Genomic DNA, 26392 nt, shown 5'->3' on the forward strand with positions numbered 1-26392 from the left:
AGTCTCCAGTCCACACTGGCCTAGATGCTCTTGGGGACAGGAGCAGGTGCACTGATCTCCACAGCTTGCTGGGTGCCCAGCAGCAGGAGAGTTCTCACTTTCCTGTGCACCTCCTGCTTCCTCCTGTCCCAGGGGGAATAGAGGATAGCCAGCTTTGTCTGTTTCAGGGTCTTTGGATCCAGGGCCCTGCATCACTGGACCTGCCCTCCTAGGGACTGCCTCTCCGGAAAGGAACAGAGGACAGCCGCCTCTGCCCATTTGCCAGACTCTAGGGTAAAGGGAGCTCCAGAGCCGGCCAAATGCCTGGAAGGTTGTGGCGCTCTAGCCCTTTCCTGAAATTGGACCACAGTTTGTGGTGAACTTTCTTTCTCCCAGGTGCCCTTACTCTTATGGTGTCTCTGGGAATCTTAAGTCTTCACTTTCTCTCCTGAAATCCTGCCCTATTTCTCTGCTAAGCACTTTTCTGTCAGGGAAATCTCAGGCATGGATTTCTAAAGTTCCCGCTTGACCAGGCCTGGGCTTTCAAGCCCCAGAGGCTTTTGCTGCTCAGTTTTTGCCTGGATTGTCATGGTTCCCCTCCCCAACTTGATTTATTTTATGTTTTTCTTCTTCCTACCTTGTTAGAAGCAGAAATTTTTCTCTCTGTAGCATTCCAGCTGTTCTCTCTTTAAATCTCAGGTCAAATTCGTAGGTGTTCAAGATGTTTTGAAAGTTATCTAGGTAAGTTTGTGGGACCAGATGAGTTTGAGGACCCCCTACTCTTCCACCATCTTGCCCTGAATCCTCTATACCAGACTCCTTGAAGAAATATTCATATAATATGAAGATTTTTTTGAGAAATAATTACTTTTAAAATTCTGTGTGTTTATATGTGTGCATGAATATATATAAAATATAGATATACACATGTATACATGTATATGTTTGCATATAAATACATATTTTATGAGTGCAGAAGACATAAACACATTAAGTGGTTAAGATAGGTAACCTTATATGTAGGGAGGGAACTAATGCAGTACAGGCAGGCAATGAGTAAAAGAGAAAACATGCAAAAATGGAAAGTTTAAAAAAACTGAATTTAAAATGAAAAGTATATACTTGATCATTTATGTAAAATTAGGTATATGCATGAGACTATGCATCTAGAAACTGACAAAATAATTCAAGTGATTCAAATAAAAAGCAATAAGAACCTAGGAAAAATATAGGAGAACAGCTAACTAATACTGGAATGGGTGTGGGGGGGGGGGGTTGGGGAGCAAAGTAAAAAAGAATAAAAAATGGTGGTAGATTTCATCACTTAAAAAATATAAATATTCTGAATATCCAAAAGCACCACAATCAGAATAATGATCAATAAACAAGAAAGATTACAATAATTATGACAATAGGATAGCATATTTCATAAACAAAATGCTCTTGCAAAACAGTAAGAATTTCAGCACCACTCAGAAAATGGACTAAGAGATTGAATGAATCACCAAAGAAATATAATTAGAGAGAGGGGAAGATGGTGGTGGAGTAGTAGAAGAACCCTAGGCTTGTCTCATCCCACAAACACAGGTAGGTAACTATCAGATCATCCTAAATAGCCCCAAAATTGACCTGAAAACTAACAAACTCCAAAAGTAAAGGAAGAGAAGAAGCCACAGTGAAGAAGGCAGAGACTTAGACAAAAAAAAAAAAAAAAGGCCAAGATGGAGGAATTTATCCCAAATTAAACAACACAAGGCCACAGCCAGAGAGAGATCTAAGTGAAACAGATATAAACAGCATGCCTGACGGAGAATTTAAAGCAATCATAAGGATACTCACTGGGCTAGAGAAAAAAATAGAAGACATCAATGAGACCCTTACCATAGAGATAAAAGAGCTAAATATCCCAGAAATCAGTCTGAAGACTGACAGAATAAACTCCACAACTAAAAAGAAAGAAGAGCCCACACTGAAGAAGGTAAGAAGTGTGGAGATGTACCTAAAGGGAGAAACAGATAATGAGTGCTGCAGGGGGGAGGGAGCCATGGTCACAGAGAAAAGCAAAAGAGAGGGTGGCATACATGGGAGTGCACAAGGAGATGTTTTCCCAAAGCCATTGGCTTAGAAAATAAGAGCAGCTGAATTTCATGAGTTCTTGCAACCAGTGGGGCTTAAAGCCTAGAGTTTTTAAGTTCAGTGGGCTTGACTAGGATAGAGCCCTGAAAGTACTGCCCTGTTCATGGAGAAAAGACAGGCAAACAACATGAGGGAAGACAGCCTGGAAAAAGAAATTTGAAGAATCCCTGGGACATATGGTGGAGAGATTATATGCTTCTCTTGAAGAACAACCTTGGGAAACAGCATTCACGGAGACACTTCTCCAGGAAAAGAGGAGCTGGCTGGCACCATTTGCCACCAGTGTCCCTCAGCATAAACACAACCTGTGGGAGGCAGTACGGTGTTAACATTGGCTTCCCAACTTCCTTACAGGAAGGCCCAATGCCCTATACTCTGCCAGCACTGCCCTTCTCAATCAAGCCTGCCTCAGTCTGAGCATAGTGGGCTCCTCCCCTAGAAAACAAGCAAAAACTCCTGTCCACACCACATCTTCCAACCAGAGAGTTCTACAGGGCCTCAGTTCTGGTGGAGTTGGATGTTAGGTCTCATTTCACAAGCAGATCAGAGCACACCTAGTTAGAAGTCACCACATTCAGGCCAGGGACAAAACACAGTCCACAGCAGGCAAGAGGAGCCTCTGCAGATGACTGGCCTGAAGGACAGAGCAGCCAAAATACAATAACATGCAGCATACACCAGAGACACTCCCTGAAGTGCCAGATCCTGACCACTACATGACTTCTTCTAAGGCCATAGAGCAGGAGACATAAAAGTCTTTTCTAGGGATCCCTGGGTGGCGCAACGGTTCGGCGCCTGCCTTTGGCCCAGGGCGCGATCCTGGAGACCCGGGATCGAATCCCACGTCGGGCTCCCGGTGCATGGAGCCTGCTTCTCCCTCTGCCTATGTCTCTGCCTCTCTCTCTCTCTCTGTGACTATCATAAATAAATAATAATAATAAATTTAAAAAAAAAGTCTTTTCTAACACAGTAAAGAAGGCAGAGATTTAGACAAAATATCAAGATAGGGTAATTCATCCCAAATGAAAGAACAACATAAGTTACAACAAGAGATCTAATTGAAAAAGATAAAAGTAACATGCCTGATGGAAAATTTTTTTTTCCCAAGCCAGCATATATCCTTTATTACGAGCGAGCATGGTAAACATCATTGATACAGATACATATCTGTCTTGCTTTAGAGTTGACCAATCTCATGACCTAAACTTTGGGTAAAAGTAAATTATATGGTGGAATTTCCCAGCCTGATTGAATCTGAATCAGTACGGTAATTTACGCTTGAATGTATGTGATCTTTAGAGGTCAGATAGACTTATCTTTAGAGGTCAGATAGACTTATGATGGAAAATTTAAAACAATACCTATTGGACTTGAGAAAAGAATAGAAGACATCAGTGACTGTAAAAACAAAAATAAAAGTTTTAAAAGAATCAATCATAGATGAAGAATGCAATAAATGATATTGGAACAGGCTTATGCAATGAATAGCAAGCTGAAAAGAAAGAGAGGAATATATTAGTGATCTAGAACATAAAATAATGGAAAATAATGAAGCTGAGCAAAAGAAAGAATTATGCAACAGGAGAATAGATTTAGGGAATACAGTGATTCCATCATACATAATAATATTTGTATTACAGGAGCCCCAGAAGAAGAAGAGAGAGAGAAGAGAGCAAAAATTTATTTCAAGAAATAATAGCCAAAAAGTCCAGAAAATGGGAAGGAAACAGACATTCAGATCCAGGAGACACAGAGAACTTCCATCAAAATCAACAAAAGCAGGCCAACACCAAGACATATGGTAATTAAATTTGGAAAATATACTGTAAAGAAAAAAAAGCTTAAAAGTAGAAAGACAAAAGAAGTCCTTACCTTACAAGGGAAAATCCATAAGAATAGCTGGAGATTTCTCAACAGAAAGTTGGCAAACCAGGAGGCAGGGTATGATATATTTCAAGTACTGAGTTGGAAAAATATACAGCTAAGAATACTCTATCCAGCAAAACTATCATTGAGAATAAAGGAGAGATAAAGAGTTTCTCAAACAAAAAGCAAAGGAGTTCATGACCACTAAACCAATCCTGCAAGAAATATTAAAGGGGACTCCTTTGAGTGCAGAAGAGAGAACAAAAGTGACAAAGACAAGAAAGGATCAGAGAAAACCTCCAGAAACAATGATAAAACACATGATAAATCACAACAAATACATATCTATCAATAATTACTTTGAATATAAGTAGACTAAATGCTCTAATCAAAAGACACAGGGTATCAGATTGGATTAAAAAAAAAAAAACAAGACCCATCTACATGCTGCCTACAAGAGACTCTTAGTTTAGGCCTAAAGACTCCTGTGGAGTGAATGTGAGGGAGTAGAGAAACATTTATTATGCAAACGAATGTCAAAATAAAGCTAAAGTAGCAATACTTATGTTGAACAAACTAGGCCTTAATACCAAGACAATAAACAGAGACCAAAAAAGGCATCATATAATCACAAAGGGGACAATCCAACAAGAAGATATAATAATTGTAAATATTTAAACACCCAACATGGGAGCACCTCAGTAAAAAATAAATAAATAAATAACAAACACAAAGGAACTAATTGATAATAATACAGTAATAGTAGGGGACTTTAACACCCACTAACATCAATGAACAGAAAATCAATGAGGAAACAATGGCTTTGAATGACACACTAGACCAGACAGACTTAACAGATATATTCAGAACATTCCATCCTAAAACAGCAGAATATGCATTCTTTTCAAGTGCACATGGAACATTCTCCAGAACAGATCACTTATTAGGTCACAAATCAGGCCTCAACAAATACAAAAAGTCTGAAATCATACCATGCACCTGACCACAATGCTATGAAATTAAAGTCAACAAAAAGAAAAAATTTAGAAAGACCACAACTACATGAATGTTACACAACATGCTACCACACAATGAATAGGTCAACCAGGAAATCAAAGAAGAAATTAAAATACATGGAAACAAATGAAAATGAATATACAATGGTCCAAAACCTTTGAGATGCAGCAAAAGCAGTCCTAAGAGGGAAGTTTATAGCAATACAGGCCTACCTCAAGAAGCAAAAAAAAAAAAAAATCTCAAATAAGCAACCTAATCTTATACAAAGGAATTAGGAAAAGAACAACAAAGACTAAGGCCAACAGAAGGGAAATAATAAAAAATAGAACACAAATAAATGATAGAGAAACTAAAAATATAGTAGACCAGATAAATGAAATGAGGAGCTGGTTCTTTGAAAAAATTAATTAAATTGACAAACCTCTGGCCAGACTTATAAAAAGAAACGAAAAAGGATCCAAATAAAATTAGAAATGAGAGGAGAAAGAGCAACCAACACCACAGAAATACAAACAATTAGAAAAGAATATTATGAAAAACTATAGCCCAACAAATTGATAAATTCCTAGAAACATAAACTACCGAAACCAACCCAGGAAGAAATAAAAAATTTGAACAGACCAACAAAAAGCAAAGAAATTGATTCAGTAATCAAAAAACTCCCAACAAACAAAAGTCCAGGGCCAGATGGCTTCACAGGTGAATTTGACTAAACATTCAAAGAAGAGTTAATAACTACTCTCCTTAAACTATTCCAAAAACCAGAAATGAAAGGGAAACTTCCAAGTTTATTTCATAAGAAATATGAAATTTTACCCTGCAGCATTACCCTGATACCAAAACCAAAGACTACCAAAAAAGAAAACTACAGCCAATATCCCTGATGAACATGGACACAGAAATTCTCAATAAAATACTAGCAAATTGAATCTATCAGTGCATTAAAAGAATCATTCACCATGATCAAGTGGGACTTATTCCTGAGATCCAATAGCAGTTCAGTATTTGCAAATCAATCAGTGTGATACTCTGCACTAACAAAAGAACTATATGATCATTTCAAAAGATGCATAAAAGCATTTCACAAAATAAAATACCCATTCATTATTTTAAAAACCCTCAACAAAGTAAGTTTAGAGGGAACATACCTAAACATAAAAAAAGCCTTAGCCTTATATGAAATACCCACAGCTAACATCATCCTCAATGAGAAAACCTGAGAGTTTTATCCTTAAGGTCAGGAACAACACAGAGATATCCACTCTCACCGTTGTTATTTAACATAATACTGGAATGTAGGAAAGAATATCTAAAGGAAAAAAGAAGTTTCTTTAAGAAATGATGCTGGGGAAACTGGACATCAACATGCAAAAGCATGAAACTGTACCACTTTCTTATACCATACACAAAAATAAATTCCAAGTGGATTAAAGATCTAAATGTGAGACCTGAAACTAAAAATTCACATGCAGTAACCTCTTTAACATCAGTGGTAGCAACTTCTTTCTAGATTGATCTTCTGATGCACGGGAAACAAAAGCAAAAATAAACTACTGAGACTTCATCAAAATAATGCAAACTGGTGCAGCTACTCTGGAAACCAGTATTGAGATTCCTCAAAAAGTTAAAAATAGAACTATCCTGTGATACAGCAATGCACTACTAGGTACTTACCAAAAGACTACAAAAATAAATATTCAAAGGGATACGTGCACCCTGATGTTTGTAGCAGCATCATCTACAATAGCCAAATTATAGACACAGCCCAAGTTTCCATCATCTGATGAATGGATTAAGAAAATGTGATGTGTATACACACACACACACACACACACACACACACGGGATATTACACAGCCATAAAAACATGAAATCTTGCCATTCATAATAATGTGGATAGGGCTAGAGAATGCTGAGTGAAATAAATCAGTAAGAAAAAAACAAATAGTCAATGATTTCACTCATATTTGGAACTTAAGAAACAAAACAAATGAGCAAAGGGGGAAAAAAAGAGAAAGAAGAAGCAAACCAAGAAATAGACTTAGCTAAGAGAACAAACTGATGGTTACCAGAGGGGAAGTGGGGGGGAGTGGTTAAATAGGTAATGGGGATTAAGGAGTGCGTTTATTGGGCACCGAGAGTTGTATAAAAGTGTTGAGTCACTATATTGTACACCTGAAACTAATATTATGCTGTATGTTAACAGGAATTTAAATAAAAACTTAAAGAAATACAAATACCTAATAATTATAAGAAGAAAGATCCATAAATACGGAACTGGTGGTTGCCAATCCCAAAAGGGCAGGAGTTGTGGGATGGGTAAAACAGGTAAAGGGTAGTAGGAGGTACAAGTTTCCAGTGATAGAATGAATACGTCAAGGGGATGAAAGGTATAGCACAGGGAATATAGTCAATGGTATTGTAATAGAGCTGTATGTGACAGATAGTAGCTGTATTCGAGAGAATAGAATAATGTATAGAGTTGTCAAATCATTATATTGTACCCTTGAAACTAATGCAACATCATGTGGCAACTATGCATCAATAAAAAAATAAAATGTAAAGCAAAACAGTTAAGTCTCAATAATAAATAAATAACTACAATCTACACCATTAGATAACAAATTGTATCAATTAATTTGATGAATATTTTAAATAATTAATATTGCGGAGGGTTTAGGTAGATAATGCCTTTCAAACACTGCTGGTAGTATCATCCTGCAAAGCACTATGACAATTTGTATCAAGAGGCTTACAAATTTCAATGTCTTTGAACTCAGTAGTTTCATCAGAAAACACACAATGGTTGATACACACAGATATCTATATTACCATTATTCATAGCTGAAAACTGGAAGTAGCCTAAATATTGAATAGGAAACTATTTAAGTAAATTCCAAATGATGGAATATTATATAGCCATTAAAATATTTTAAAAAAGCATCTAATGACATGACATGGGAAAGTATTATTAATACAGTATTACATCTAAAAATCATAAAGAAAACACACATTCTGGTTTACAAATTTTATGTGCATATACTTGTACAGAAAAAACTTAAAAAGTCAAAATAATTGTAGGTATTGGTATTAAAATTAAGATTTTAATGCTTTAATATTTTATAAAATTTATATAGTTGTTATCAACACATTATTATTAACTTTTTCTTCAAAAAACTAAAGTAATCATCAAACTTAGCCTGGAAAAGGCCATTTTTCAAATCAGTTCAGAGCAGGATAGAAAGTATATCACAGGCCTAAATCTTAACAATCCAAACATTTAGCAGAGCATCATTGATTAGCACTAGGAATCCATGTAGCTTCCAAGTCCACTTCACTACACAGTCTTGACAGATTGCAAGTGTTTTTGTGTGTGTGTGTGTGTGTGTGTGTGTGTGTGTGTGTACTACTACCTGCCTTCACAGTACTGAATGCCACTTAGAATATCATTGATCTGTCCCTGCCTCCCTATTAGTCCTCAGTTATGAACCTGAGACATTCTTCAACTTGCCTTAATCTTTGGCAACTATTAATTCCAATGGTATTCTCCAAACTTCTTGATCTCATAATCCTATATATATAAACCATTTGACTCTACTAGCCTTATATTTATTTTTAAATGTATATGTATTACTGTTAATACACTATATAATATAAATTATATATTACATAAAATTTTGAAAAATATAAAGAACATGATAAAAAATATAAATGGAAATTCTACTATTTTGTTCCTAAACCCTAATGGGTCATTTTAAAACACCCCAGGATATACGACCTATGGAGATGACAGCCACAGACCACACTTTCCAATCCCATCTCCTTCCTGTATTGCATGTGGAACCATGTTCTGAAATTCCAAAATGCTACAGACTTGAGTTAACTCAAACCATCACAATATTCATGACAGAACTCACTTGTACAATGTGAAGAATCATGTCTTTCCTGTGCCCTTTTGTCTTTTTGGCAAAATCCGGATTTTTATATGTAAATACTGTATATGATGTGGTATAACTACATTTATATTAATATTATTGCCATCTGTTGATAATGATTACTACTACTACTAGGACGGTGACCACTCTACTGGCATAAGTAAGTCATAATATTATTCAGTTCTTTTAGCTGTTTCAACATATACCTCTGCAGACTTTTGAAGGTTATCATGGCATAGAGCAAGAAGGGATGTCTTCTCCCATTTCTGTGCAACTTGATTGGCTTCTTCTATCTTCTGATCACAACTTTTTTGAGAATTTAGCAATGTCACCTCATAAAATTCTTGAATATCTGTGAAAAAAAATGTAAGGGAAGGATCAAATGCCATGTATCATCACATAAATAGCTTATATATATATATACATATATAATATATGTATGTATATGTATATATATACACATATATATATGAAAAATATATATATATGAAAATTTTTGCACATATATATGAAAAATTTTGCTGACTAGAAGAACCATATACACATGATCCCAAAGAAAAATAACAAAAATAAGGTAATCCTGAAAACTGCATTTTTACCTGCATGAGAATTCTTTATTCATAATTGCAAAAACTGGAAATACCAAAATGTCCTTCAATCAGTGAATAAACTATAGTAAGCCTATATTCAGAAATAAGGAGGAATGAGCTATCAACCCATGTAAAAACAGATGAATCTTCAATACTAGGTTTAAATATCCACTCTGAAAAAGGTACATATTGTATGATTCCATTTATACAATATTTTAGAAAAAGCAAAACTAAAGAGAGTAAAATGATCAGTGATCACTAAAGGTTCTGGGGGTGGGGAGGAGGTTTAAGTAGATAAAGCACAGGGTGACAAAAATATTCTGTAATTATATGGTAGTAGTGGACATGTAACATGAAGCATTTGTCAAAGCCTATGAACTTTACAGCACAGAGAGTAAATCTTAATGTATGCAAATTTTAAAAAATCATTTAGGAGGTCAGGGAATCCTAAAATGAAACACAGATTGTGACAAAAGAATCTAACTGTATTACAAATGTGTGAAATAACCTCCCTGAAGGCAGTAGGAGAAAAAGGTGGCATCCTGAAAATGAGTAGAAACCGTAAAACCAAAGATGAAGGCAGTATTACAAAAGAATCTCGACTCCGCTCTGTAGTTGATAAATTTGTTTCCCATGGTGCAGTAAAGTTAGTAACTTTGGAACCACTTTACTTGCAGACTAGAATTGAACAGTTAAATTGATGGTGGATGGTGGGAACCAAGTTTCTCACTATTGGAGTAGTGAGATAGGTAAGAAGAGAGGATTAGAATGATCCCTATGATTTTGGATTACATTTGGAGATACCATTATAAACTCCTGTTCAGCTTAATATGGGTACAAATAGATATATATAGAAATGTTTACATATCTGTTTATATACAGGTTAATATACACCACATATATTTTCTTACTCAGTATGCTGAAAGGACCTAGAATTAATGAAATTCCAGTAAGACTGAACTTAATTAATACCCAGACTTTGGCCCCTATATAGCATTCTCCAACAAATGGTAAAAAAAAAAATAATGAATAAATAAACTGGAACTGCATTAGGATTGGGACTATGCATATGAATTCAAATTTTTTAAAGGAATAAAGGGAGGAAGGAAGAAAGAGAATAAGAGGAGGAAAGGAAGAAGGGAGAAAAGGAGTTAGATATAGAAAACTATGAATATAAATAAAAATGATTGTGTGTATATATGTTTCCTAGATTTCTTATATATTTGTAGGCTGAGAGGGCCTAGCAGGAAAAAAATCTAATAGCAACAAGCACACCTGGAGCTCAGATCATGTTTTTAATAAAAGAGCTTCTTGAGAAAATGGTTGATTCTATTACTGAAGCAGGAAAAACAAGATGAGTCCTACAGCACCTTGTAACACCCATAAATGAGAAAACATTACCACCCCCCTACACACACACAAAGCCCTGCTACAATGGGGGCATGTCAAAACAATGTGAGTTACAAGAAGGAACAAAGATGGCCAGTAGTATTAGATTATAACCAAAAATATAAAATAAATACCCATGAATCTATACTGTTATGTGCATACATGGATGAATAAAGTAAATAATAAATGTATATATATATATATATATATATATATATATGTGTGTGTGTGTGTGTGTGTGTGTAAATAGACAATCACCCTTGATGAAGAGTTCCAAATAATTTATTTAGATACTCTGTCCTCAAGGAAATGAAGCATAAGTTTCCACCCGTTAAGTATGATCTGACTTCTTTTAAAGAGTATAGTATTAAAATTGGGGGAAACTAGAGTGACTTTAGAGAGGTGAATCCCAAAAAAAACTACTTCAGTCTAATTATCAAGGCTAATATCATCATTGAAGAGCCATGGTGATAGCAGGCAACCTATAGATATAATGAGAATGGCACTTTACCTCTGTGGTAAAGTTTTGAGGTACCTCCTCAAAACTCATAACCCTAATCTAATCATAAGAGAGAAAAATTCTAGTTGAGGGACAGTCTACAAAAAAACTTGACCAGTATTCTGCAAACTAATCAAAAGTGAGAAAAGTCGGAAAAAAATGTCACAGTCTAGAAGAGCTCAAGGAGACACAATAAATAAATGTAATGTGGTAACCTAGATGGGATCCTGGAATAGAAAAAGGACATTAGCTAAAAACTGAAGAATGTGAATAAAGGGCTTAATTTCATAATAATATATCAACATTTGTTATTAGTTGCCACAGTGGGTATAAGATGTTAACAATAGGAGAAACAGAGTTTGGGATAGGTTGGAACTCTCTATACTGCCTTTGAAACTTTTCTGTAAGCATTAAAACTACTCTAAAATAAAAAGGTTATTATTAATTGCCTTTTTAAAAGGCATCACACAGGGGCTCCTGGATGGCTCAGCAAGGTATCTGCTTTCACCTTAGGTTAGGATGTCAGTGTCCTGGGATTGAGCCCCACATCATCAGATCAGACTCCCCACTGAGAGAGGAACCTGCTTCTCCCTCTCCCTCTGTCCTTTCCCCCAGCTCATGCACATTCTCTCTCTCTCTCAAAAAGTAAATAAAATCTTTTAATAATAAATAAATGGCATTATACAATCATTGTTAGCTGCCCAAAGGGTCCTCAAAATGAATGCTTTCATAAATCCATTTTCAGATTTAGGATGTAATTACTATTAAAAATTATCACACAAAGTTAAATTTTACAACTTTTTAATATATGAAAAAGTATTTTTGATGACATCTGCTTCTGACACTATGGCTGACTAAGCATTCTTCAGATCAGCTAGGCACTTTGAAGCATTACTGGTATTGCAGCAGATGGGGTAGGTCTCCAAGAATGATCTTAAAAATACACACACAAAAAAAAAAAAAAAAAAAAAAACCTGAGCTGAAATCATATCAGCTGGGAGGTTGGATTAACAGTAGTTGACAAACAAAAGGGATGGGGTTGATATGAGGACACATACCTATGGCAGAATTGCTATCAACATACAGACCCTCATATCAGTAAGTAGAGGTTAGGAAGCTGGCCCTGAAATTCCTCATTGAGCCAAGATCCCCAAGGAATACTGAAATAATTCTATGCCAGTGGCTCCCTATTTGCTACTGGCAGGAGCAGAAGAAAATATTTTCCGTAGGAAGTCTCAAGGCTACAGGACTCTCATAGATTAGGATCAAGAAATGAGCTCACAATCAAGGTCACAAATCAACAGAAAAGTATGTCAATATAAATGAAACTCAGCAGCAACACCAAACGATAGGTTACATGCCCAGTTATTGTTGGTTTTGGAATTTTCTGATATAGAACAAAGAAAAGCTATGCAAAGTGTTGAATAAATGATGGCTATACTCACAAAGATGAGCAAATAACAAGGATCTAGTAAAAACTGAGTAAGCAAAATAAAAAGAAACAAATGTAACTTATAAAAATTAAAAATACAATTCTTTATAAATGGATTAATAGATGGCTAGAGGGATATTTTATATATATATAATATATAAAAAATATAAGAAAATGCAAGTTATAAAATCCATGTGGTAGGTGTACAGGTACTCACTGTAGTATTCTTATAACTTTGCTCTTCGAAAACTTTCAAAATAAAATGTTAGAAAAATGTGTAATTATTTAAAGTTAAAAACTCAATGGATGTGTTAAATAGCAGATTAAACAAAGCAGAACTGGAAAATATTACCAAAAAAATAGCAATAATTCAACATTAAAAAGATGAAATAGAATATATAAAAGTATTATTTGACTATGTACTTGTAGTCTTCAAGGATAAAATAGAATAAATAACAAGTGATATTTAAAGAGATAATGGATATAAAATTTTTAGAACTTATGAAAATATGAATTTACAGATACAGAAAATAATAGCTTATATTAAAGAGAATAAATAAAAGCTATGCACATAGCATAATAAAATTTCAGAATACCAAAGACAAAGCAAAGATCATGAAAGTAGTCAGAGAGAAAAGATTAAACAGACTTCTAAAAAGCAATAATATAAGCCAGACAACAGTAGAATAACAACTTTAAAATTTTGGGAGAAAATAACTATGAGCATAGAACTGTTCCTTTGCAAATCATATATATGATTTTAAAAAAAAAAACTTGTATCTAGAATATATAAAGAACTCTCAAAACACAATTAGAAGCCAAATAATCCAATAGAAAAATGGCTAAAAGATTTGCAGTCACTTCACTGAAGAAAGTGGGTGGCTCACTCAGTTAAGTGTTTGCCTTCAGCTCAGGTCATGATCCTAGGGTCCTGAGATTGAGCCCTACATCAGGCTCCCTGTTTAGTTTCTCCCTCTCCTCCCCACTTCTTGTGCTCTCTGTCATTCTCTCTCTCTCTCTCTCTCTCTCCCTCTCTCTCTCTCATAAATAAATAAATAAAATCTTGTGGAAAGAAAATAAAATAAAAATAATATCAAATAAACACATGAAATGGTTTTCAACATCATTAGTCACTAGGGAAATGAAAAATCAAAACCACAATAAGATACCACTACATATTTATCAGAATGGCCTAATTAAAAACACTGATTATAACTAGCCCTGATAGGGATATGAAGGAACTGGAACACTCGTACTTGATACTGAAGATGAAAAATGGTAAAACCACTTTGAAAAAAAGTGTTTAGCTTCTTAAAAAGTTTATACAACTAATATATGATCCAACCATTCATGTTCTAGGTATTATCCAAGAGAAAGGAAAATGTCTATGTCTCTATTAAAAGTCAAGTCTGGAAACAACCCAAATGTTATCAAAAGATGAATGAATAAACACATTTGGTGTAGCCATACAATAGAATACTACTCAGGGATGACTGGGTGGCTCAGTTGTTGAGTATCTGCCTTTGGCTCAGGGCATGATCCAGCAGTCCCTGGATCAAGTCCCACATCGGGCTCCCTGCATGGAGCCTGCTACTCCCTCTGCCTATGTCTCTGCCTCTCTCTGTGTCTCTCATGAATAAATAAATAAAATCTTAAAAAAAAAAAAAAGAATACTACTCAGCAATAAAAAGGGACAAACTATTGATACATACAACATGGATGAATCTCAAAATAATTAGAACAAGTGAAAAAATCAGACAAAAATGAATGCATGTTTTTATATTAGTTATAAAAATTCTAGAAAATGCTAATTAATTCTATACTGACAGAAAAACAAATCAGTGGTTGCTAAGGAATTAAGGAAGAGAAGGATTGCAGGGAAGAATAAGTAAGAGGGATTACCAAGGGACAGGAGGAAATGGTAAGGGGTAGTGGATACGTTTACTATCTTGATCATGCTAATAGTTTCACTAATACATACCTACTTCAAAACATACTAAATCATGCACTTCACATATGTGCAGTTTGTTATGTATTAATTACACCTCAATAAAGAAAGTGAAAAAGATGACATGAATTTAGAGGAGACATTTTCATAACACAAAGGCAAAGGAACAGTATCTAGATATGCAAACGCCAACAAATCAAATATGAAAAGACATGTAAGTCAGAAGGAAAAAAATGGGTGAAAAGTATGGGCAGTCATTTCACAGTAAAGGAAAAATATATTTCTGAAAAAAGAAAAACATGCATCAAAGCAAGTTATATCTGTTCCTGATGAGTGAGAATTGCTATAACCACTTTAGCTTTTTTTAAATTTATTTTCTATTAGCCAACGTACAGTACATCTTTAGTTTCTGATGTAGTGTTCAATAATTTATCAGTTGCCTATAACACTCAGTCAGTGCTCTTCACATCATGTGCCCTCCTTAATGCCCATCACCCAGTTACTCTATCTCCTCACCCTATAACCACTTCAGAAAACAATCTTGTCTTACCTTGTAAAACTGAACAATTGTTTCCCCTATAGCCCAGCATTTCTACTATCCAATACATATCCCAAATGAACTCTTGCACATATGTACCAGGAAACAAACCAAAATGTTCTTAGTAGCGCAGATCATAGTAGCAAAAAATTAGAAACAATCCAGTGTTCACCCAAAAGGAAACTGAATAAATGCGATATGTTTTTAAAATGGAATTTATGCAGCAGTGAAAATGAATAAACTACAGTATCATAAAATGACATGAATAAATCTTGAAAACAATGCTGAGTGAGAAAAGCAAGCCTCAGCACAAAAATACTTTTGTAAAGTTAACAAACATACAAAACTAAAGTATATATTTTTAGGCATACATACATACATATGTGAAGAAACATTTAGACCAAAGCAAAGAAATACATGGAAAGATGTAATTACCTTCGCAGAAGGGTTGGTCAAGAAAATGGGTAAGAGAGGGAAACATAGGTAGAAACTAAAACCAATGGTCTAGTTCTAGATTTGGGTGGTGATTCCAGAAATGTTTATTGTTATATGTTATATACATGTTATGTTATATATTAATATGTTATATATTAATTATATATTCTCTTTTGTATATATTACATATATTTTTAAATAAAAATTTAAGTGATTCATAAATAATAAATTTAAATAATTTAAAATAAATAATAAAATTTATATAGAAAACTTACAAATCTTCAAATTTTATGCATAGCTACAACTTTATTCTACCACTAGCAATAAAGTAGCTGTGAAGTCATGCTTGGAAAATGTGTAAGAACAGAAGACAAAAAGAACAAATAATCCTAAAATTATTATGGAACCACAAAACACCCAAAATAACCAAAGATGTCTTGAGGAAGAACAAAAGCTGGGATTATCCACAATCTCAAATTTCAAGATATATTACAAAGCTGTAGTAATCAAAACAGTATGGTACTGGCACAAAAACAGACATATATATTAATGGAACAGGATAGAGAACCTAGAAATAAGTCCACATTTATATGGTCAATAAATCTATGATAAAGGTAACAAGAATATGCAAGGGGGAAAAGACAGTCCCTCAACAGTGTTGAGAAAATTGGACAGCTATATGCAAAAGATTGACACTGGACCACTTTCTTACACCATACACAAAAATAAACCCAAAATGGATTAAAGAGCTAAATGTAAGACCTAAAAATGAAACTCCTAAAAGAAAACATAGGCAGTAATCTCTTGGACATTGGCCTTAGTAACATATTTATGTATATGTCTCATTGGGAAAAGGAAACAAAGCAACATAAACCACTGGGACTACCAAAAGATAAAAGGTTTGCATAGCAAAGGAAGCCACCAACAAAATGGAAAGGCAACCTATGAATGAGAGAAGATATTTGCAAATGACATATTCAACAAGGGATTAATATCCAAAATATCCTTGTGTTCACAGTAGCATTATTTACAATAACCAAGGTATGAAGTAACCAAAGAAGATGTGGTATAATACATAATGGGATATTGCTCACCATAAAAAAGAATTATATTGTTCCATTTGTGATAACATGGATAGACCTAGAGTGTATTAGCTAACTGAAATACGTCAGACAAAGACAAATACCATATGATTTCACTTATATGTGGAATCTAAAAAAACAAAACAAACACACACAGAAATAAACTGACAAATACAAAGAACTAGTGCTTGCCAAAAGGGAGGATGTTGGGGGGAAGAACCAAATAGGTGAAGGGGATTAAGAAGTACAAACTTTCAGTTATATAATAAATGTCTAAGAGAAAGTACAACATAGAGAATATAGTTGATAATATTGTAATAACATTCTATGGTGACTATACTTATTGTGGTGAGCACTGAGTAATGTATAGAATTGTTGCATCACTATGTGTATACCTTAAACTAAAATAACATATCAACTATATTTCAATAATAAAAATAAGATAAAAATAAGGTAAAAACCTTACATATATAAGTCCTCAGATATTTGAATATAGTAAGGGTTTAAGGGTGCTAATTGGGTTAACAAAGTCAGAAATAAGGAATAAAAAAAGTGGAATCCAAAAACATTCTCTGTATCAAGTATTAACTAAACATAAAAGAAAAAAGAATCCCTGTAAAGATTTCTGCAGCTATTCTCTATAAAGTAATGACTTGCAATGGGTAAAACAATTTTTGCAAAGTTTGCAGCCTCTCTGTCTTTGTCTCCCATGAATAAGTAAATAACCCCCAAACCTGATAATAAGCTCATAGTCTATTTCACTCCTTTATCTACTTATCATTCCTACCTAATCAACCACTAGAGAGGAAAAAGGTAACTTTAATTAAGTCAAAGCTTATTTAAATTTGAAGATAATTCTACAACCAATGTCAAGTTTTATTTCTGGTTAAGCAGGTGTATTTTTTAATGCCTGATTTATATTTGTTGGGCACTTTCAAAGCATCTCTTTTCAACACTCTCTAATATCACCCCCACCACCACTTCCTGTACCTTCTCAGTGCAAAGTTGAGGCCCTCACTCTCTCTTGCTCACATTTCCTTAGGCTCAGATGCCCTTTCCCACACATAGAAATCCTACTTCTGCTTCAATGCCCACTTCCACTATCAAGTCTTTTTAAAAAAGAATATTTGAAGTCAGAGAGCTAAATATGAAATGTCAACAGCACAGAAAACATTCTTACTAAAACTGAGTTCAATTGAGTGAGATGTGAGAGTAAGAATACTAAGCAGCTATGCATCAAAAAGGAAAAACGCTCATGTGGGGAGTTGTGGGAGGAGGTGGGCAATGCTGCTGCTTTCCTCCTGTTTCCAGAAGGTACTGCTTAGATCTATTTAATCTTTATTTATCATTCTACCTTATATTAGAAGTAGCTGTTCACCCACCTGTCTTCAATTCAACATTTCAATTCAGTAAGTAAGTTTTAAGTACCAGGCAAGGCCCTTAGGAATAAAGATGATGTCCTGGCCAGTCACATTACTGTCTACTATCTGGCCTCATTTAGTAAGCACACGATGAATGCTTGCTAATTTTAGTTTATTTACATTCCCTCTCTATTTAAAGATCAAATAAAATAAAAATCATTGAATAAAGTCAAATCTCTCCACACTTAGGACTGGAGAAAACTTGCATATTATTTAAATTATGTTTCTATGTGACTTGACTGCTTGATTTGATCACTACTGCTAGCAGTTTTTATTTTGCACATTCCTTCTGCAAATAAAAAGTTTCTGCCACTTCTGACAATAAATTCAAAATAAATTCCTCAAATTCTTGAAGGCATACACATTTTGACCTCATAATTGTTTTTTGATATAGCTTATAAATTATTGTCAAATTCACAGATAAGTGCTTCTCAGAATCTAATGTACACATGAATTTGAAGCACTCAAGGATCTTGTTAAATTTAAATTATGATTAAGGTTAGGAGTCGAGCCTGGATCTCTGCATTTCTAATAAGCTCCCAGGTGATGTCAATGGCTTCTGATCCACCAGGAACACTGGACCTAAGAAATAGCACCTATGGAATTAGAACCTAAGGCTCACACTCTCATTTCAAATATCCTTGAAGAATTATTACAATACTCTTCTTCTTCAGAGATGGGGGGAGGGGATGATGGATATGGGAGGATGGGGGGAAATACCAGTAAGATAACCCATTTGGCAAAAGCACTCTGCCCATTGATTGAAAAACAATAATTACTTAGTGAATGTTAACTAAACTGATTCATATTTAATTACCTACAAGCTCAATTAAAAGGAACTATATTTCAGTACTTTGACTTTAGGACACTTTGAAACAAACAAATAAAATCAACTTTTAGGTGAGGTCTGAGACAGTCCCTACTCCATTCAACCTCTCTTTTGGTTCAACCTGTACTCCATAAAGATAGGATCTGGCCTCTGTGATGATGATTTTGGAACATTAGGTCTTCAAATATTAAACAGTATGATCAAGGCAATCCATAATAAATAGAATTGTCTGTTTAAACACCCCCTTAAAAGCTCATAAACTGAAAATATTTCATCTTCTTCCAAGCAAAGACAATCCAACATGGCATATTTATTTCAATAATGGTGCTATTTCCTCAGAAGACCTTTGAATTCCTGTTTGAGATGAGCCTTCAAGCATCTGAGGAATTCATTCTGAATATCCTCATCCTCAGAAGTTGAAAATCTTTTTTTTTTTAAGTAAGTAAGATTTGTTTTTTGTTTTTTTTTTAAATGACCAAAATTTTTTGGACAAATTGTGAATATGGTGAGTGATACAGAAATGGATCTCCTTGTACACGACTTGAATTAAGAAAATATAATTCTCGGGACACCTGGATGGCTCAGCAGTTGAGAGCTTGCCTTTGCCTCGTGGTGTGATCCTGGAGTCTGGGAATCAAGTCCCGCATCGGGCTTCCTGCACGGAGCCAGCTTCTCCCTCTGCCTGTCTCTCTCTCCCTGTCTCTCTCTCTCTGTCTTTGTCTCCCATGAATAAATAAATAAAAGCTTTTAAAAAAAATATGACTCTTAAATCATGAGACTTCTTGTTGTATGACTCACAAATTGCTCTGCAATTATCTACTTAAGTACAGTAAAACAAAAAAGTAACCGGAATGCAAAATGTTTAACATATTTACATACTTTCTTATCTCTTAACTTACAGGCTGGAATAAAAGTGACTAGGAAAAAGCTCTTTTTGCTTCCTCCCATCCCAGCCTTCATGCTGTAAGGCTTAGTATTGATGGAAATAATTGTGATCACCTCCTTGGAGCTTGTTATTTTTGGTTATTTAGTTTTTGTGATTGGCACATGTGGCTATAACTCACCAAAGCTGTTTAATCCCAAGAATTCACTGAAATCAGCTCAAGATTCTTGTCTTCCAGCCTCATTAAAGACATGGTAATCTTTGTAAGATGTGCCTTCTTTTAAAACATATGCTTTATGCTTCTTCTAGCATCTCTTGTTCTCTGTAGGGTTTCCCATACCACAAATGTGATAATGAATTCAGCTGAACAGTATAACACAGTTGATCTTGCTAAATTTAACGATGTTACAAAGTGTAGTCTTGGTGTTCCATTAGCCTTTCCTGAACACTTGGTTTTGTTTGGAGAACCAGATAAATGCTCATATCCAATTTCTTTATGCTGCATCCAGACACCTTACTTTCTTCTGCAAAGAAAAAAATTATCCTTGCCCTGGCCCATTTAACTCCAAGACACAATAAAATATAGAAACAGAATCCCCAGGCAGCCTTGGTGGCTCAGTGGTCTAGCGCCGCCTTCAGCCCAGGGTGTGACCCTGGAGACCCAGGATCGAGTCCCATGTCGGGCTCCCAGCATGGAGCCTGTTTCTCCCTCTGCCTGTGTCTCTGCCTCTATCTCTCTGATGAATAAATAAAAAAAATCTTTGAAAAAAAGAAAAGAAAAGAAAAGAAATCCCCAATAAAGGCATTAGCAGTGTAGCAGGTGTCTTAATCTTAGGCTTGCAGCCAGACAAGATTCTTTAAGGATATTACCTGTGACCAGAAGAAAGGAATTGAATATGAGAAGTAGGCTGAAGTTAAACGTGGATGAAAAGAAAACATAAGTTAAATTTTACAGCCAAGAACAAAGTGGAAGCAAGGTCAGTGGTAGGTACAAATAAAGTACCAAGATAGGGAACATAAGAGGCAAAATCAAAGCAGGAATAAGTGGAAACTCAGAGTCCAAAGACTAACACATATTCAAATCAAACAAATAATGAAAAGGCAAGATAAGGAAGAAAAGTTTACACACAAAGCTTCCATCAAATTTCCACAATGTTCTGATATGATTGTGTTTTTTCTATGCCTAAGACAAAGCACAACAGCAAAGATGGAAGGAAAGAAGGAAGGAAGGAAGGAAGGAAGGAAGGAAGGAAGGAAGGAAGGAAGGAAGGAAGGAAGGAACGGAAGGAGGAGAAGGAGGGAGGGAGGGAGGGAGGGAGGGAGGGAGGAAGAGGAGGGAGGAAAGCAGGGATAAGGGAGGCAATGTTAGTTTTAAAATACTTTCTTCTACTAAAAGCAGCAAGAAAGGTTCACTTGAGGGCTACAGCAGGGAAATTATAAAATGAACCTGGGACATTCCGTTGCACCAGAACATAAGGAAGTGATGAAAAATTATGGGATCACATCAAAAAGACACAAAATCAGCTTGAAGGGGCTCCTACTGACCAAATGTGGAATAATCTGACCATTAAAAGAACTTAATAATAGATTATAACTTATTGAAAAAATAACAATCTATGAGTAATATCCTGAAATAGATTAGATAGATAGACAGACAGATAGATAGATAAGGGAAAACTCTTCCATACAGTAGAATTCCAACTAATATATACAGGAGAAATGATAGAAAATCACCAATTGACACTTCAAATCGTGGGTAAAAAAAAATGACAAGGAATATGTTACATAGTCTAATAGTATCTTCCCACAAATTAAACTAACCCTTCTCATTACCATGTACCAAGACCAACATGACATCATCTGTGATACTGCTCCCAGAAATGAATGAAATGAATTTAATCATGAAGAAACATCAGACAAAATCAAATTGTAGGACATTCTACAAATACCTGGCCTATAATTTTTTAAAATGTCAAGGTCAAGAAAAGAAAAGCTCTAGTCTAGACTATTCCAGAGGAAGAGAATTCACTAATGAGCTTAAGAGTTAGATTCTGATGGTTAGAGTATTCTGTGACTATGATTCTTATAGTCAGCTTCAAGAAAGCCAGTCACCTTGATATTCCAGCAAAGTCCAATTTTAAGCCTACCAAACTAAAGACCAGACTTCACAGACTGGTACCCATAACCAGGAAAGTGACACCTTGTAGGACACATGTTGACAGCCTGCTGGCCTCCCAGGCCACACTCAATTTCTCCTTGGCTGCCTCTCCAGTTGTTACTCCTGGTTCTATTCCAATTAGAAAATGCACACAACATCCTCCTCCACATGGTTTATTAAGGCACTACATACAATTATAACACTTTGCTCCAAAAACTAATAATAAAAAAGAGAAGAAAGGCTAATGAAATATGGCAGATTTAAGGGATCTAATGATACATGGCAATTAATCCTGGATAGATTCTGGACTGGTAAATATACCTATAAAAGGCATTTTGGAGATAACTGATGAAATTGAATGTGGACTGTGCATAAGATAATAGCATTGCATCAATGTTAACTTTCCTGATTTTAATAACTGCACTAACTTATGCAAGAGAATATTCTTATTTTTAGGAAGTATACATAGAAGTATTTAGTGATAAAGGGGACTAATATCCCCAACTCACTCTCAAAGGGTTCACTAATAATATGCACATATATGTATGTATATATGTATAAGGATAGAAACACACACATAGAGAAAATGATAAATAGGAGAAAATGTAATCAACTGGTGAAATTTGGGTAAAGTACACAAGAGTTCTTTGTACTATTCTTTGTACTATTCTTTGTACTAACTTTTCTGTAGGTTTGAAACTATATCAAAATAGAAAGTTTTTAATAACACTAAGGCAACTAGGAGATATTGTGGATAAACATGGAATTGAGAAATCAGGTAATATTTATTTAAAAATATGTACAGGAAAAATATTAAAATAGGACAAAGTATAAATTACAAAATGTGATGGAAGAGATAGAAGATCAATAGAACATAAGGGAAGTAACATAATAATTTAAAAGCTAAAGCATGAGCATTAAAGTCAGATGGAAGGTCATGGCTCTGCTACTTACTAAATTTGATTCCTCTAAGCCTCAGTTTCTTCACCTAAAAAATTTACATCTATAAGGACTTCAAAGAGTTAAACAGTTACATAGAACATCCTGAATAATTGCTAGCTATTATTCTTTTGATTAATGCATCACCTTTGAACAATGCTGTGTACACAGGAAGTCTCATTAAATGTTGGAAACCTGAACACAGAATATGTCTAGCCAGGAGTCATTTCTTCAAGAATAGTCAAGAATACAGACACTTGGAGTAATGAAGTAGAATCAATGCTTCAGAAGGAGGCAGAAAATTGTTATTTATAAGTTTTAAAATGTAGCTAATTGAAACAGAAATTTTAATAAAAATGCAGTAAGATGTACATGAAGGAACACACAGTATTTTTTTCTTCAAAAAGGGTTTATAAAAATACAACCCCTAAAACAAAATTTAATTCAAAATATCTCTTTGATGAATAAGTGTGATACTTCAAGCTGCTCAAAAAGCAGACACTAAATAAACTCAAGATATTGTTAATGCAAATCAGGCACCTTTTGTCAGCACTTAACTCCCAAACCACCACCAGGTGTGTCTTATTCTATATCTAGGAGATAATTAACCTTCAATTTCACATCAATCATCCAAGATCCAGGAATGTTAAAAATCCTTTTTCTTTCACAAAGACTTACCATATAAACTCTATAAATCTTGGACTGATAAATAACTATAATTAATCTTGTATGATCCTATAGGGTTTTAAATTCCATATTCTTGCATAGCCCCTGTCCACCCCCAAAAACTCTAAATATCTTCCAATCTGTGGTTAGGTACTATTATAACTCATTGAGGGAGGAAAAGAAAAGAAATTAGCGATTAGCATTTGTCCTTTACCCACATATGTTACGCATCCATACTTTGAAAACATTATTTATTTCACTATGGCTTGTCACCATATTATGAGGCATCATTATTACATCTATTTTAAGGATGGAGCAACTGCAACTTGTACAAAGTCATGAGGCTGAGCAGCAGCAAGGATTGGAATCCACATTTGATACAAAAGCCTACACTCTTTTTGCGACAAAACGGATCAGTAATCTGCCTAATGGAACACTGGGGGTTAATTGAATGGTATCAATGCTAAAACAAGCATATCTCATTGTAAATGCATGACTAGAATATCATTTAGGAACTTCTTCAGATCACCAGATGGAAGGAAAATCAAACCTAAGGAACTCTTACAAAAACTTTCCAAGGCCTGTTACCAAGAATACTTTAATCGCAACTGCACAGTGCTTTAGCAAAAGCTATTTCGTTTCTCTCTCCATCAGCAAAAACTCAAACAGAATGAGAGTTTGGGCTCCAGGGACCATATCTTCCTAGCTGATGAATGCCACAGGGAAGCAAGGATGCTTCTATATAGAGGTAGCCACAGATTGTCAGCATAGTTAAGTTTGGAGTCAATTAAATGTTAAAAAGGAGATTACTACAGATGACTTTATTGGGATCAATAGCTTCTCAAGTTTGCTTTATACATGCCATTGAACACAGAGTATACAATAAATATTACTTATGCAATAATATCGTAACAAATTTTTCCTATGGAATTGGAACAAACAGAAAATAAGAAGCAGAAGAGAAATGGCAAGATAGGTATGAATTAAGAAACCAGACAGTGGGGGAAATTTAATTGTCAGGCACATAAGTAGAGATTTACTTAATATTCTGTTTAATGGTGATTTTATGCAATTTTATAATCAATCCAATTAACCAACTAAATGAGGCCAGAACAGTATTCAGTCTACGGGGAGAAGTTATCCACAGAGACATGTGTTAAGTAGGAAAAGAAAATTCTGTCTGTAATATCCAAAAAGTCAGTATCCCTCTCATCTCTTTAAATCTGGTAGAGAGGGACTCTTATACAACTTATTATAGTTTTCCAAGATATTATATTTGGTTTTCATTTCTCTAGTTTTTTCCTGTTCTGGACAGACATATAGTTCTGAATATTAAGACAAGACTATATAGAACTTTCTTCATAAATACCAAAATGTTAGTCTTTCTTTTGGTAAATTAAACACCTAACATCAACTTGAGAAAAGTGTCACATTCCACAGCTCCAAAAAGATTGATTCAAATGGCAGTGTGTAATCACTTCATTTGGAATTGGTCCAAGAAGTGACAGCTGATGGTTAATCTCAAAAAGAACACTGCTCTTCAGCACCAGGATACCAATTTTTCTGAAAGATCAATTTTAGACTGTTTAAGTTACTGAAAATGTACTCCTATAAAATTTATGATATTTTAATATAATTATGGTATAATTTCCATTGTATATAATTGCATTATTATACATAAATAACAGTGTACTATAATTTTTGTAGTACATAAATTATATTAATTATATAAAGTTAGTTATCATATAAATATCATATAGCACAGGTATAATCATATCCATTATGTTATATTAAGCTTATGATCTATTGTGCTAAGTAATCTTATTAAAATGTACTGCTTAAGTAACATTGTTAAAACTATAGTCTAGAGCCATTGAACATGTCCCACATTTTCTTCCCAATTTGCTCATTATCTAAAGGGTTTGCATCAGAGAAATTATATGCCCAAATATAGAAGTACAGATTAGAAAATACGCTACCCTATGTATTTAAGCTACTATTAGCTTACTTTTATATTGGCTAAATAAAGTATACTGCTTTTTATTCTGAAGTGAGAACAGAAAACCAGCCTAGGCATGACAGGTGGTTATGGTACAAGAACCATCCAATCTATTACAGCCCACAAGTGTAATAGGAAACTGTTTTTCTCTCAGACTACCTAATGTTGTACAATAATCTTGAAACAGCTGTGAAGCCACACCAGACCCCATAATCAAACCAGAAGACCATCCAGCCTATTCTTAGTCATGGAAAAGTTCATGCTACTAGTTCCACTCACAATGTGGAAAATAGTAATATTGGCTCTTGCTTTATTGAAAAATACATTTATGAGCTCCTCTTCCTATTTTCCTTTTCCTCTTCCAATTCCCTTCCTCTTTGTCTTTTCTCTTCCATCCCCTTCCTGGACAATTCAATCTGAAAGCCATTAAGTAAAGTACAGCATGGTCTATGCTAGTAATGGAGAAGGTTGAGCACAGGAGCTTTGGTAGCCTAGATTAGAGCAGAGTGCTAGAACTCAAGCAAGGATCCTGAAGAAGATATCTACCTGTGAAAGCAGCCCAGAGCAGTCACAGACTGACAAACTGAAGAAGGAGTTCTCTCAGAGAGGTAGCCTGATATGAGCTTTTGAAACCAAAACAGATTGAAGAGG

At 34.7% G+C, this 26392-nt stretch overlaps 1 protein-coding gene across 7 annotated transcripts in view; it reads right to left on the minus strand.

Annotated features, from left to right (window-relative positions):
- DLG2 (discs large MAGUK scaffold protein 2) overlaps nucleotides 1–26392 on the minus strand; it is a 1981735-nt gene that overhangs the window by 1702438 nt on the left and 252905 nt on the right. For all 7 annotated transcript variants that reach the window (XM_041730223.1, XM_041730222.1, XM_041730221.1 and 4 more), the window contains exon 3: nucleotides 9140–9285. In XM_041730223.1, the coding sequence (XP_041586157.1) occupies nucleotides 9140–9285 (146 nt within the window). The remainder of the gene's footprint in view (nucleotides 1–9139; nucleotides 9286–26392) is intronic.

Source organism: Vulpes lagopus, chromosome 15 (assembly GCF_018345385.1).
Source record: "Vulpes lagopus strain Blue_001 chromosome 15, ASM1834538v1, whole genome shotgun sequence".
Lineage (NCBI taxonomy): Eukaryota > Metazoa > Chordata > Mammalia > Carnivora > Canidae > Vulpes > Vulpes lagopus.